Source organism: Pseudorasbora parva, chromosome 11 (genome assembly GCF_024679245.1).
Source record: "Pseudorasbora parva isolate DD20220531a chromosome 11, ASM2467924v1, whole genome shotgun sequence".
In the NCBI taxonomy this organism is placed as follows: domain Eukaryota; kingdom Metazoa; phylum Chordata; class Actinopteri; order Cypriniformes; family Gobionidae; genus Pseudorasbora; species Pseudorasbora parva.
The window spans coordinates 47,804,353-47,818,065 of NC_090182.1; the positions used below are offsets into that span (position 1 = coordinate 47,804,353).

Consider the following 13,713-nt stretch of genomic DNA (forward strand, 5'->3'; position numbering starts at 1 on the left):
AAGTCAGATTAAGTCATAATTATGAGATAGTCAGTCAGATAAAGTCATAATTATGAGATAGTCAGTCGGATAAAGTCATAATTATGAGATAGTCAGTCAGATAAAGTCATAATTATGAGATAGTCAGTCAGATAAAGTCATAATTATGAGATAGTCAGTCAGATAAAGTCATAATTATGAGATAGTCAGTCGGATAAAGTCATAATTATGAGATAGTCAGACAGAGTCATAATTATGAGATAGTCAGACAGATGGTCATAATTATGAGATAGTCAGACAGATAAAGTCATAATTATGAGATAGTCAGACAGATAGTCATATTTATGAGATAAAGTAAGTCAGATAAAGTCATAATTATGAGATAGTCAGTCAGATAGTCAGTCGGATAAAGTCATAATTATGAGATAGTCAGTCAGATAAAGTCATAATTATGAGATAGTCAGACAGATAGTCATAATTATGAGATAGTCAGACAGATAGTCATAATTATGAGATAGTCAGACAGATGGTCATAATTATGAGATAGTCAGACAGATAAAGTCATAATTATGAGATAGTCAGACAGATAGTCATATTTATGAGATAAAGTAAGTCAGATAAAGTCATAATTATGAGATAGTCAGTCGGATAAAGTCATAATTATGAGATAGTCAGTCAGATAAAGTCATAATTATGAGATAGTCAGTCGGATAAAGTCATAATTATGAGATAGTCAGTCAGATAAAGTCATAATTATGAGATAGTCAGTCGGATAAAGTCATAATTATGAGATAGTCAGACAGATAAAGTCATAATTATGAGATAGTCAGATAGATAGTCATATTTATGAGATAAAGTAAGTCAGATAAAGTCATAATTATGAGATAGTCAGTCAGATAAAGTCATAATTATGAGATAGTCAGTCGGATAAAGTCATAATTATGAGATAGTCAGTCAGATAAAGTCATAATTATGAGATAGTCAGACAGATAGTCATAATTATGAGATAGTCAGACAGATAGTCATAATTATGAGATAGTCAGACAGATAGTCATAATTATGAGATAAAGTCAGATAAAGTCATAATTATGAGATAAAGTCAGATAAAGTCATAATTATGAGATAAAGTAAGTCAGATAAAGTCATAATGAGATAGTGAGTCAGATAGTCATAATTATGCGATAGTCATATTTATGAGAAAGTCAGACAGATAAAGTAATAATTATGAGATAGTCAGACAGATAGTCATAATTATGAGATAAAGTCAGATAAAGTAATAATTATGAGATAGTCAGACAGATAGTCATAATTATGAGATAAAGTCAGATAAAGTCATAATGAGATATAATTATGACTATATGTCTGAGTTTGAGATAGTCAGACAGATGGTCATAATTATGAGATAGTCAGTCAGATAGTCATAATTATGAGATAAAGTAAGTCAGATAAAGTCATAATTATGAGATAGTCATAATTATGAGATAAAGTAAGTCAGATAAAGTCATAATTATGAGATAGTGAGTCAGATAGTCATAATTATGAGATAAAGTAAGTCAGATAAAGTCATAATTATGAGATAGTCAGTCAGATAGTCATAATTATGAGATAAAGTAAGTCAGATATAGTCATAATTATGAGATAAAGTAAGTCAGATAAAGTCATAATTATGAGATAGTCAGTCAGATAAAGTCATAATTATGAGATAGTCAGACAGATAGTCATAATTATGAGATAGTCAGACAGATGGTCATAATTATGAGATAGTCAGACAGATAAAGTCATAATTATGAGATAGTCAGACAGATAGTCATATTAATGAGATAAAGTAAGTCAGATAAAGTCATAATTATGAGATAGTCAGTCAGATAGTCAGTCGGATAAGGTCATAATTATGAGATAGTCAGTCAGATAAAGTCATAATTATGAGATAGTCAGACAGATAGTCATAATTATGAGATAGTCAGACAGATAGTCATAATTATGAGATAGTCAGACAGATGGTCATAATTATGAGATAGTCAGACAGATAAAGTCATAATTATGAGATAGTCAGACAGATAGTCATATTTATGAGATAAAGTAAGTCAGATAAAGTCATAATTATGAGATAGTCAGTCAGATAAAGTCATAATTATGAGATAGTCAGTCAGATAAAGTCATAATTATGAGATAGTCAGTCGGATAAAGTCATAATTATGAGATAGTCAGTCAGATAAAGTCATAATTATGAGATAGTCAGTCGGATAAAGTCATAATTATGAGATAGTCAGTCAGATAAAGTCATAATTATGAGATAGTCAGACAGATAAAGTCATAATTATGAGATAGTCAGATAGATAGTCATATTTATGAGATAAAGTAAGTCAGATAAAGTCATAATTATAAGATAATCAGTCAGATAAAGTCATAATTATGAGATAGTCAGTCGGATAAAGTCATAATTATGAGATAGTCAGTCAGATAAAGTCATAATTATGAGATAGTCAGACAGATAGTCATAATTATGAGAGAGTCAGACAGATAGTCATAATTATGAGATAGTCAGACAGATAGTCATAATTATGAGATAGTCAGACAGATAGTCATAATTATGAGATAAAGTCAGATAAAGTCATAATTATGAGATAAAGTCAGATAAAGTCATAATTATGAGATAAAGTAAGTCAGATAGTCATAATGAGATAGTGAGTCAGATAGTCATAATTATGCGATAGTCATATTTATGAGAAAGTCAGACAGATAAAGTAATAATTATGAGATAGTCAGACAGATAGTCATAATTATGAGATAAAGTCAGATAAAGTAATAATTATGAGATAGTCAGACAGATAGTCATAATTATGAGATAAAGTCAGATAAAGTCATAATGAGATATAATTATGACTATCTGTCTGAGTTTGAGATAGTCAGACAGATGGTCATAATTATGAGATAGTCAGTCAGATAGTCATAATTATGAGATAAAGTAAGTCAGATGTAGTCATAATTATGAGATAAAGTAAGTCAGATAAAGTCATAATTATGAGATAGTCAGTCAGATAGTCATAATTATGAGATAAAGTAAGTCAGATAAAGTCATAATTATGAGATAGTGAGTCAGATAGTCATAATTATGAGATAAAGTAAGTCAGATAAAGTCATAATGAGATAGTGAGTCAGATAAAGTCATAATTATGAGATAGTCAGTCAGATAGTCATAATTATGAGATAAAGTAAGTCAGATATAGTCATAATTATGAGATAAAGTAAGTCAGATAAAGTCATAATTATGAGATAGTCAGTCAGAGAGTCATAATTATGAGATAAAGTAAGTCAGATAAAGTCATAATGAGATAGTGAGTCAGATAGTCATAATTATGAGATAGTCATATTTATGAGATAAAGTCAGATAGTCATAATTATGAGATAGTCAGACAGATAGTCATAATTATGAGATAGTCAGACAGATAGTCATAATTATGAGATAAAGTCAGATAGTCATAATTATGAGATAAAGTCAGATAGTCATAATTATGAGATAGTCAGACAGATAGTCATAATTATGAGATAGTCAGACAGATAGTCATAATTATGAGATAAAGTAAGTCAGATAGTCATAATTATGAGATAGTCAGACAGATAGTCATAATTATGAGATAGTCAGACAGATAGTCATAATTATGAGATAAAGTCAGATAGTCATAATTATGAGATAAAGTCAGATAGTCATAATTATGAGATAGTCAGACAGATAGTCATAATTATGAGATAGTCAGACAGATGGTCATAATTATGAGATAAAGTAAGTCAGATAGTCATAATTATGAGATAGTCAGACAGATAGTCATAATTATGAGATAAAGTAAGTCAGATAAAGTCATAATTATGAGATAGTCAGACAGATAGTCATAATTATGAGATAAAGAAAGTCAGATAAAGTCATAATGAGATGAGTCAGATAGTCATAATTATGAGATAAAGTCAGATAGTCATAATTATGAGATAAAGTCAGATAGTCATAATTATGAGATAGTCAGACAGATAGTCATATTTATGAGATAAAGTCAGATAGTCATAATTATGAGATAGTCAGACAGATAGTCATAATTATGAGATAAAGTAAGTCAGATAGTCCTAATTATGAGATAGTCAGACAGATGGTCATAATTATGAGATAGTCAGTCAGATATAGTCATAATTATGAGATAAAGTAAGTCAGATAAAGTCATAATTATGAGATAGTCAGACAGATAGTCATAATTATGAGATAAAGTAAGTCAGATAAAGTCATAATGAGATAGTGAGTCAGATAGTCATAATTATGAGATAGTCAGACAGATAGTCATAATTATGAGATAGTAATATTTATGAGATAAAGTCAGATAAAGTAATAATTATGAGATAGTCAGACAGATAGTCATATTTATGAGATAAAGTCAGATAAAGTCATAATGAGATAAAGTCAGATAAAGTCATAATGAGATAAAGTCAGATAAAGTCATAATGAGATAAAGTCAGATAAAATCATAATGAGATAAAGTCAGATAAAGTCATAATGAGATAAAGTCAGATAAAGTCATAATGAGATATAATTATGACTATCTGTCTGAGTTTGAGATAGTCAGACAGATGGTCATAATTATGAGATAGTCAGTCAGATAGTCATAATTATGAGATAAAGTAAGTCAGATATAGTCATAATTATGAGATAAAGTAAGTCAGATAAAGTCATAATTATGAGATAGTCAGTCAGATAGTCATAATTATGAGATAAAGTAAGTCAGATAAAGTCATAATTATGAGATAGAGAGTGAGATAGTCATAATTATGAGATAAAGTAAGTCAGATAAAGTCATAATGAGATAGTGAGTCAGATAGTCATAATTATGCGATAGTCAGACAGATAGTCATAATTATGAGATAGTCAGACAGATAGTCATATTTATGAGAATGTCAGACAGATAGTCATAATTATGAGATAGTCAGACAGATAGTCATAATTATGAGATAGTCAGACAGATAGTCATAATTATGAGATAAAGTCAGATAAAGTCATAATGAGATAAAGTCAGATAAAGTCATAATGAGATATAATTATGACTATCTGTCTGAGTTTAAGATAGTCAGACAGATGGTCATAATTATGAGATAGTCAGTCAGATATAGTCATAATTATGAGATAAAGTAAGTCAGATAAAGTCATAATTATGAGATAGTCAGACAGATAGTCATAATTATGAGATAAAGTAAGTCAGATAAAGTCATAATGAGATAGTGAGTCAGATAGTCATAATTATGAGATAGTCAGACAGATAGTCATAATTATGAGATAGTAAGTCAGATAGTCATAATTATGAGATAGTCAGACAGATAGTCATAATTATGAGATAGTAATATTTATGAGATAAAGTCAGATAAAGTAATAATTATGAGATAGTCAGACAGATAGTCATATTTATGAGATAAAGTCAGATAAAGTCATAATGAGATAAAGTCAGATAAAGTCATAATGAGATAAAGTCAGATAAAGTCATAATGAGATATAATTATGACTATCTGTCTGAGTTTGAGATAGTCAGACAGATGGTCATAATTATGAGATAGTCAGTCAGATATAGTCATAATTATGAGATAAAGTAAGTCAGATAAAGTCATAATTATGAGATAGTCAGACAGATAGTCATAATTATGAGATAAAGTAAGTCAGATAAAGTCATAATGAGAGTGAGTCAGATAGTCATAATTATGAGATAGTCAGACAGATAGTCATAATTATGAGATAGTCATATTTATGAGATAAAGTCAGATAAAGTCATAATTATGAGATAGTCAGTCAGATAGTCATAATTATGAGATAAAGTAAGTCAGATAAAGTCATAATTATGAGATAGTGAGTGAGATAGTCATAATTATGAGATAGTCAGACAGATAGTCATATTTATGAGAATGTCAGACAGATAGTCATAATTATGAGATAGTCAGACAGATAGTCATAATTATGAGATAGTCAGTCAGATAGTCATAATTATGAGATAGTCAGTCAGATAGTCATAATTATGAGATAGTCAGTCAGATAGTCATACTTATGAGATAGTCAGACAGATAGTCATAATTATGAGATAGTCAGTCAGATAGTCATAATTATGAGATAGTCAGTCAGATAGTCATAATTATGAGATAGTCAGTCAGATAGTCATAATTATGAGATAGTCAGTCAGATAGTCATATTTATGAGATAGTCAGTCAGATAGTCATACTTATGATATAGTCAGACAGATAGTCATAATTATGAGATAGTCAGTCAGATAGTCATAATTATGAGATAGTCAGTCAGATAGTCATAATTATGAGATAGTCAGTCAGATAGTCATAATTATGAGATAGTCAGTCAGATAGTCATAATTATGAGATAGTCAGTCAGATAGTCATAATTATGAGATAGTCAGTCAGATAGTCATATTTATGAGATAGTCAGACAGATAGTCATAATTATGAGATAGTCAGTCAGATAGTCATAATTATGAGATAGTCAGTCAGATAGTCATAATTATGAGATAGTCAGTCAGATAAAGTCATAATTATGAGATAGTCAGACAGATAGTCATAATTATGAGATAGTCAGTCGGATAAAGTCATAATTATGAGATAGTCAGTCAGATAGTCATAATTATGAGATAGTCAGACAGATAGTCATAATTATGAGATAGTCAGTCAGATAGTCATAATTATGAGATAGTGAGTGAGATAGTCAGTCAGATAAAGTCATAATTATGAGATAGCCAGTCAGATAGTCATATTTATGAGATAGTCAGTCAGATAGTCATAATTATGAGATAGTCAGTCAGATAGTCATAATTATGAGATAGTCAGTCGGATAGTCATAATTATGAGATAGTCAGTCGGATAAAGTCATAATTATGAGATAGTCAGTCAGATAAAGTCATAATTATGAGATAGTCAGTCAGATAGTCATATTTATGAGATAGTCAGTCAGATAGTCATAATTATGAGATAGTCAGTCAGATGGTCATAATTATGAGATAGTCAGTCAGATGGTCATAATTATGAGATAGTCAGTCAGATAAAGTCATAATTATGAGATAGTCAGTCAGATAGTCATATTTATGAGATAGTCAGTCAGATAGTCATAATTATGAGATAGTCAGTCAGATAGTCATAATTATGAGATACTCAGTCGGATAAAGTCATAATTATGAGATAGTCAGTCGGATAAAGTCATAATTATGAGATAGTCAGTCAGATAGTCATATTTATGAGATAGTCAGTCAGATAGTCATAATTATGAGATAGTCAGTCAGATAGTCATAATTATGAGATAGTCAGTCAGATGGTCATAATTATGAGATAGTCAGTCAGATAAAGTCATAATTATGAGATAGTCAGTCAGATAAAGTCATAATTATGAGATAGTCAGTCAGATAAAGTCATAATTATGAGATAGTCAGTCAGATAGTCATATTTATGAGATAGTCAGTCAGATAGTCATAATTATGAGATAGTCAGTCAGATGGTCATAATTATGAGATAGTCAGTCAGATAAAGTCATAATTATGAGATAGTCAGTCAGATATAGTCATAATTATGAGATAGTCAGACAGATAGTCATAATTATGAGATAGTCAGACAGATAGTCATAATTATGAGATAGTCAGACAGATAGTCATATTTATGAGATAGTCAGTCAGATAAAGTTATAATGAGATAAAGTCAGATAAAGTCATAATGAGATATAATTATGACTATCTGTCTGAGTTTGAGATAGTCAGTCAGATAGTCATAATTATGAGATAAAGTCATAATGAGATAAACTCAGACGGATAAAATCATAATGAGATAGTCATATTTATGAGATAGTCAGACAGATAAAGTTATCATGAGATAGTCAGTCAGACAGATAAAGTCACAATTCTAATATAAAGATAATGTTTTGCATTCAGTGACTAAATCGACCCATCCGTTCTGATGAGTTCTGTGAGTGGAGACGCTCTGGAGTCGGTCTGAGTTCTCCAGAAGACGGACACATTAATGACCTTCCTGATCCAAACAAACACCAACTCGATTCAGAACCACTGCACACGATCCTTTCTGGGTGAAATCGCCTCAGGGTTGGATATTTAGGGGATTCTCAGAGTTTGGTTGATTTAGTTTTCGTTTTTAAAAGCGGGGTCCGCACAACTGTTGAACTGAAGGGAGTATAATCGGTGTCTGCTCACATTTGTTATAGCAGTTAAATTAATCCCAAACTTCAGCTTCAGACCAGAGATGATGCGCTCGGGTCATTCAGACGCGTTTGACGGTGTTTATGTTTTTCCCGTTTTATCCGTCATGTGAAGCCGAACATGTGCTGGGCATTAGAGCCGGTTCTGCTGGACTAATCTAATCTGCACTGGTTTGATCTCCCGCCTCTAATCACGGCCCGATCCGCTTTCTGACACAAACTGAAGCTCAGGGAAAGTTATCGCAGCCTGTTTATGAACCAAAACTGAGCAGGAGCAGAAACACAGCCGGTCCTAAAGGAGCCAAAACAACCACTGCAGACAGGTGTGTTTACAACACACACACACACACACACACACACACACACACACACACACACACAGAGAGAGAGAGATGAGCCGAAAAGACCCAGAGTAAGAGACAGCTTCAGCAGCAGAGCTTAAGTGGTGACACACACACAGACACATATATATACATACATACACACACACACTCTCTCTCTCTCTCTCTCTCTCTCTCTCTCTCACACACACACACACACACACACACACACACACACACACACACACACACACACACACACACACACACACACACACACACACACACACAGAGAGGAGCCGAGCGAGAGACAGAGACAGCTTTAGCAGCAGACCCAAAGAAGTTGTTGTGACTGACACTGACACTAACACACACACACACACACACACACACACACACACACACACACACACACACACACACACACACACACACACACACACACAGGCTTGATCCAGATTGACTCCAGGTACAGATCTGAGCGAATTCATGGATTACACACTTAATTGGATCGTTTATCACAGAACTAGAAACACTAATGCAGAAGTGTGTGTGTGTGTGTGTGTGTGTGTGTGTGTGTGTGTGTGTGTGTGTGTGTGTGTGTGTGTGTGTGTGTGTGTGTGTGTGTGTGTGTGTGTGTGTGTGTGTGTGTGTGTGTGTGTGTGTGTGTGTCTCACCACTTCTTTAGCTCTGCTGCTGAAGCTGTCTCTGTGTCTCGCTCTGGGTCTCTTCGGCTCCTCTCGGTGAGTTTGCTCGATCAGTCCGAGCGCTTTATTCCGCGTCTTCACCGTTTTCACGCTCGCTTTGAACAGTAATGTTATATCGGCAGCCATGACTGACACGTCGCCGCTCTGACGTCACCCACCAGCGACGCTCGCGCAGGAACGTGTGTGTGTGTGGGGGGGGGGGGGATAAATCAATAAAATTATCTTACATAACTTCGATCATATTGAATAAATAATGCTATTTTAAACAAAAAAGAAAAGCAGTACAACATTTAAAAATAAAGAAATAAAAATAAGATATAAATTATTTTTAAAGATATAAATTAATAAATTAAAGTAAACACTTTACACATTATAATAACGATGTTATGTGGGTCATTATATTATATTACATTTTGTTGTTGTTTTTGATCCTGAAGTTACAGTCTTACTTTCTAAATCAAGCATCCCGATCATTATAACTCATGGTTTCTTTTTAAGCTTAAATTTAGTGATGTATTTTTTAATTCTCTTTATTGTTTTGTTTATATTATTATTTATTATTATTATTATTACTGTTCTTTGTGCAGCACAGTGGGCAACTTTTGTTGTGTATTTGTGCTTTATAAATAAATAAATGAAATGAAAATGAACAAGAGTCGTGAGGATCATAGAGAACATTGATATTGTGATTTAGAGTGAAATTAAAAGGAACACGTTACCTAATCAGATTACACTTTAAGTCACGTCTAAAGTAACGCATTACTTTTAAATCAACAACAAAATATCTGAGTTGCTTTTTCAAATAAGTAAGTAGGTGTGTGTGTGTGTGTGTGTGTGTGTGTGTGTGTGTGTGTGTGTGTGTGTGTGTGTGTGTGTGTGTGTGTGTGTGTGTGTGTGTGTGTGTGTGTGTGTGTGTGTGTGTGTGTGTGTGTGTGTGTGGTTTGTTTGAGCGGCGCCCTCTACTGGTCTTTTAACTTTAGTTCAGCCAGTGGCTCATTCACTTCTGCCTACGGGCCTTTATTTGCCAAAAATAGAACTTTTTATTTTCATTATTAAAAAACAAACAAACACTTAAGCCCAGCTCAGGTGAGGAAAACTAACGCAAATGTAACGTAACGCATTACTTTCCATGAAAAGTAATTAAGTGATGAGATTAGTTATTTTTAATGGAGTAAGGCATTCCTTTTAAATATAACTTTCCCCAACACTAGTGCTGTAGGTGTTACTGTTCCTGAAGGTTATTGCTGAATGCCCTCTGAACGGCTGAAATAACCAGCGGCCGGGAGCATAAACCACTTAGACTAGTCTTAAAAGTAGGTTTTTTTCAGACTGGTCCTAACTTTTTAAATCAGTTACATTAGAAAATTAAGACTGATTACAATTTGAGTAATTGCTAGTTGGACAAATAAGTGCTTAAGACAGTCTTGGCTACACCGCAATAATGCTCTTCTTCCTCTATATTTTTGTCTTGTTTCTAGTCCAAATATCTAAAAATTCTTAAAACAAGAAGTATTTACTAGACAAGCAAAAGTAATTGTCTTGTTTTGGGAAAAATAACTCAAAATGAAGAGAGTTTTTGCTTAAAATAAGATAAATAATCTGCCAATGGGGTGAGAAAAATAATCTTAATTCAAACAGAAAACAAGATTATTTTTCTCACCCCATTGGCAGATTATTTATCTTATTTTAAGCAGAAACTCTCTTCATTTTGAGTTATTTTTCCCCAAAACAAGACAATTACTTTTGCTTGTCTAGTAAATGTTTCTTAATGTAAGAATTTGTAGATGTTTGGACTCGAAACAAGACAAAAATACTGAGGAAGAAGAGCATTTTTTCAGTGTAAATTTATGCAACTATAGCCCCAATTCTTTAAGTGCTATGAAGAGATGTTTTCATGGTTATGTGAACTTTAATGCAACATTGTTAAATATTATGGAGACATAACTTTAGAACGTTCATGAAACAATATTAACGTTTAAAAGGCTATATGAATGTCCAAACAGACACGTTCCATTAACGATGTCTAAATAATGTTTTTGTGCTGCCGTTTTGAGAACATCATTAAAGACCAGATATCATTGAACGAATGGTCTATTAATATTACTGGAAGAACGTCTGTTCATAATGTCCTCGCCAGAACATTCCCTGTGAGCTGATCATTGACATTGATTGTCAGCTGATAATATTGTTCTGTAGTTAAAAGATTTACTGCCACACTGAAGCAGTGAAGAGAAGTAATACGACTGAAAATGGAAACGTTGAGCAGACAGCACTGTATTAAAGAGTAATTACAGCAGGCCGTTAGAACCGTGAGTGACTGTAATTAGAAACCAGAGTCTCACAACACAAGGGTTAACCACTGAAGATCAAGTTCCTTCATAAACTCCCGCTGTGCGTTTTGAGCTGTCAGCGAATGAAGCCATGAGAACATTAAACATTTAAAAACAAAAACATCTAGATTGGGTTTGTTCTCTAAAATCTGGCAGTCGTGACGGTCTTCAGAAAACAGCAGAGAATTACCCCTCCAATGAAACAGGATCTGAGCTCTAATTAACCCTTACAGAACATGCCATTTTATTTTTGCATGGTCTCCTCCGGCATTCCTGTATAATGCGGCTTCATGGCTTTGATGTTCAGCGCTGCTCTAAATGACGCCTTTCATCGCTCAGTCGCTCCACATCAACGTCACTCTGGAGAAACACTGAAAACAAGACCCTGAATGAAATCTTTACTGCTCTCATTCTGCTCTCTGTGCTGCCTTCAACATCACATCTGATCCAGAGTCACTCCACACACACATCACATCTGATCCAGAGTCACTCCACACACACATCACATCTGATCCAGAGTCACTCCACACACACACATCACATCTGATCCAGAGTCACTCCACACACACATCACATCTGATCCAGAGTCACTCCACACACACACATCACATCTGATCCAGAGTCACTCCACACACACATCACATCTGATCCAGAGTCACTCCACACACACACATCACATCTGATCCAGAGTCACTCCACACACACATCACATCTGATCCAGAGTCACTCCACACACATCACATCTGATCCAGAGTCACTCCACACACACATCACATCTGATCCAGAGTCACTCCACACACACACATCACATCTAATCCAGAGTCACTCCACACACACACATCACATCTGATCCAGAGTCACTCCACACACACATCACATCTGATCCAGAGTCACTCCACACACACACATCACATCTGATCCAGAGTCACTCCACACACACATCACATCTGATCCAGAGTCACTCCACACACATCACATCTGATCCAGAGTCACTCCACACACATCACATCTGATCCAGAGTCACTCCACACACACACATCACATCTAATCCAGAGTCACTCCACACACATCACATCTGATCCAGAGTCACTCCACACACACACATCACATCTAATCCAGAGTCACTCCACACACATCACATCTGATCTAGAGTCACTCCACACACATCACATCTGATCCAGAGTCGCTCTACACACATCACATCTTAACCAGAGTCGCTCTACACACACATCACATCTGATCCAGAGTCACTCCACACACATCACATCTAATCCAGAGTCACTCCACACACATCACATCTGATCCAGAGTCACTCCACACACATCACATCTGATCCAGAGTCGCTCTACACACATCACATCTGATCCAGAGTCACTCCACACACACACATCACATCTGATCCAGAGTCGCTCCACACACACAATTACATCTAATCCAGAGTCACTCCACACACACATCACATCTGATCCAGAGTCACTCCACACACACACATCACATCTGATCCAGAGTCACTCCACGCACACATCACATCTGATCCAGAGTCACTCCACACACACACATCACATCTGATCCAGAGTCGCTCCACACACACATCACATCTAATCCAGAGTCACTCCACACACACACATCACATCTGATGCAGAGTCGCTCCACACACACACATCACATCTGATCCAGAGTCGCTCCACACACACATCACATCTAATCCAGAGTCACTCCACACACACACATCACATCTGATCCAGAGTCACTCCACACACACACATCACATCTGATCCAGAGTCGCTCCACACACACAATTACATCTAATCCAGAGTCACTCCACACACACATCACATCTGATCCAGAGTCACTCCACACACACACATCACATCTGATCCAGAGTCACTCCACGCACACATCACATCTGATCCAGAGTCACTCCACACACACACATCACATCTGATCCAGAGTCGCTCCACACACACATCACATCTAATCCAGAGTCACTCCACACACACACATCACATCTGATGCAGAGTCGCTCCACACACACACACATCACATCTGATCCAGAGTCACTCCACACACACATCACATCTGATCCAGAGTCACTCCACACACACACATCACATCTGATCCAGAGTCACTCCACACACACATCACATCTGATCCAGAGT

The 13,713-nt window shown here is 34.7% G+C and overlaps 1 protein-coding gene across 1 annotated transcript in view; it reads right to left on the bottom strand.

The window, feature by feature from the left end:
- The window catches only part of stx18 (syntaxin 18), a 34,800-nt gene extending 25,408 nt beyond the window's left edge, over positions 1–9,392 (bottom strand). Inside the window, exon 1 of the mRNA XM_067458159.1 lies at positions 9,195–9,392. Coding sequence (XP_067314260.1) covers positions 9,195–9,350 — 156 coding nt within the window. The 5' untranslated portion in view covers positions 9,351–9,392. The remainder of the gene's footprint in view (positions 1–9,194) is intronic.
- Positions 9,393–13,713: the final 4,321 nt, after the last annotated feature.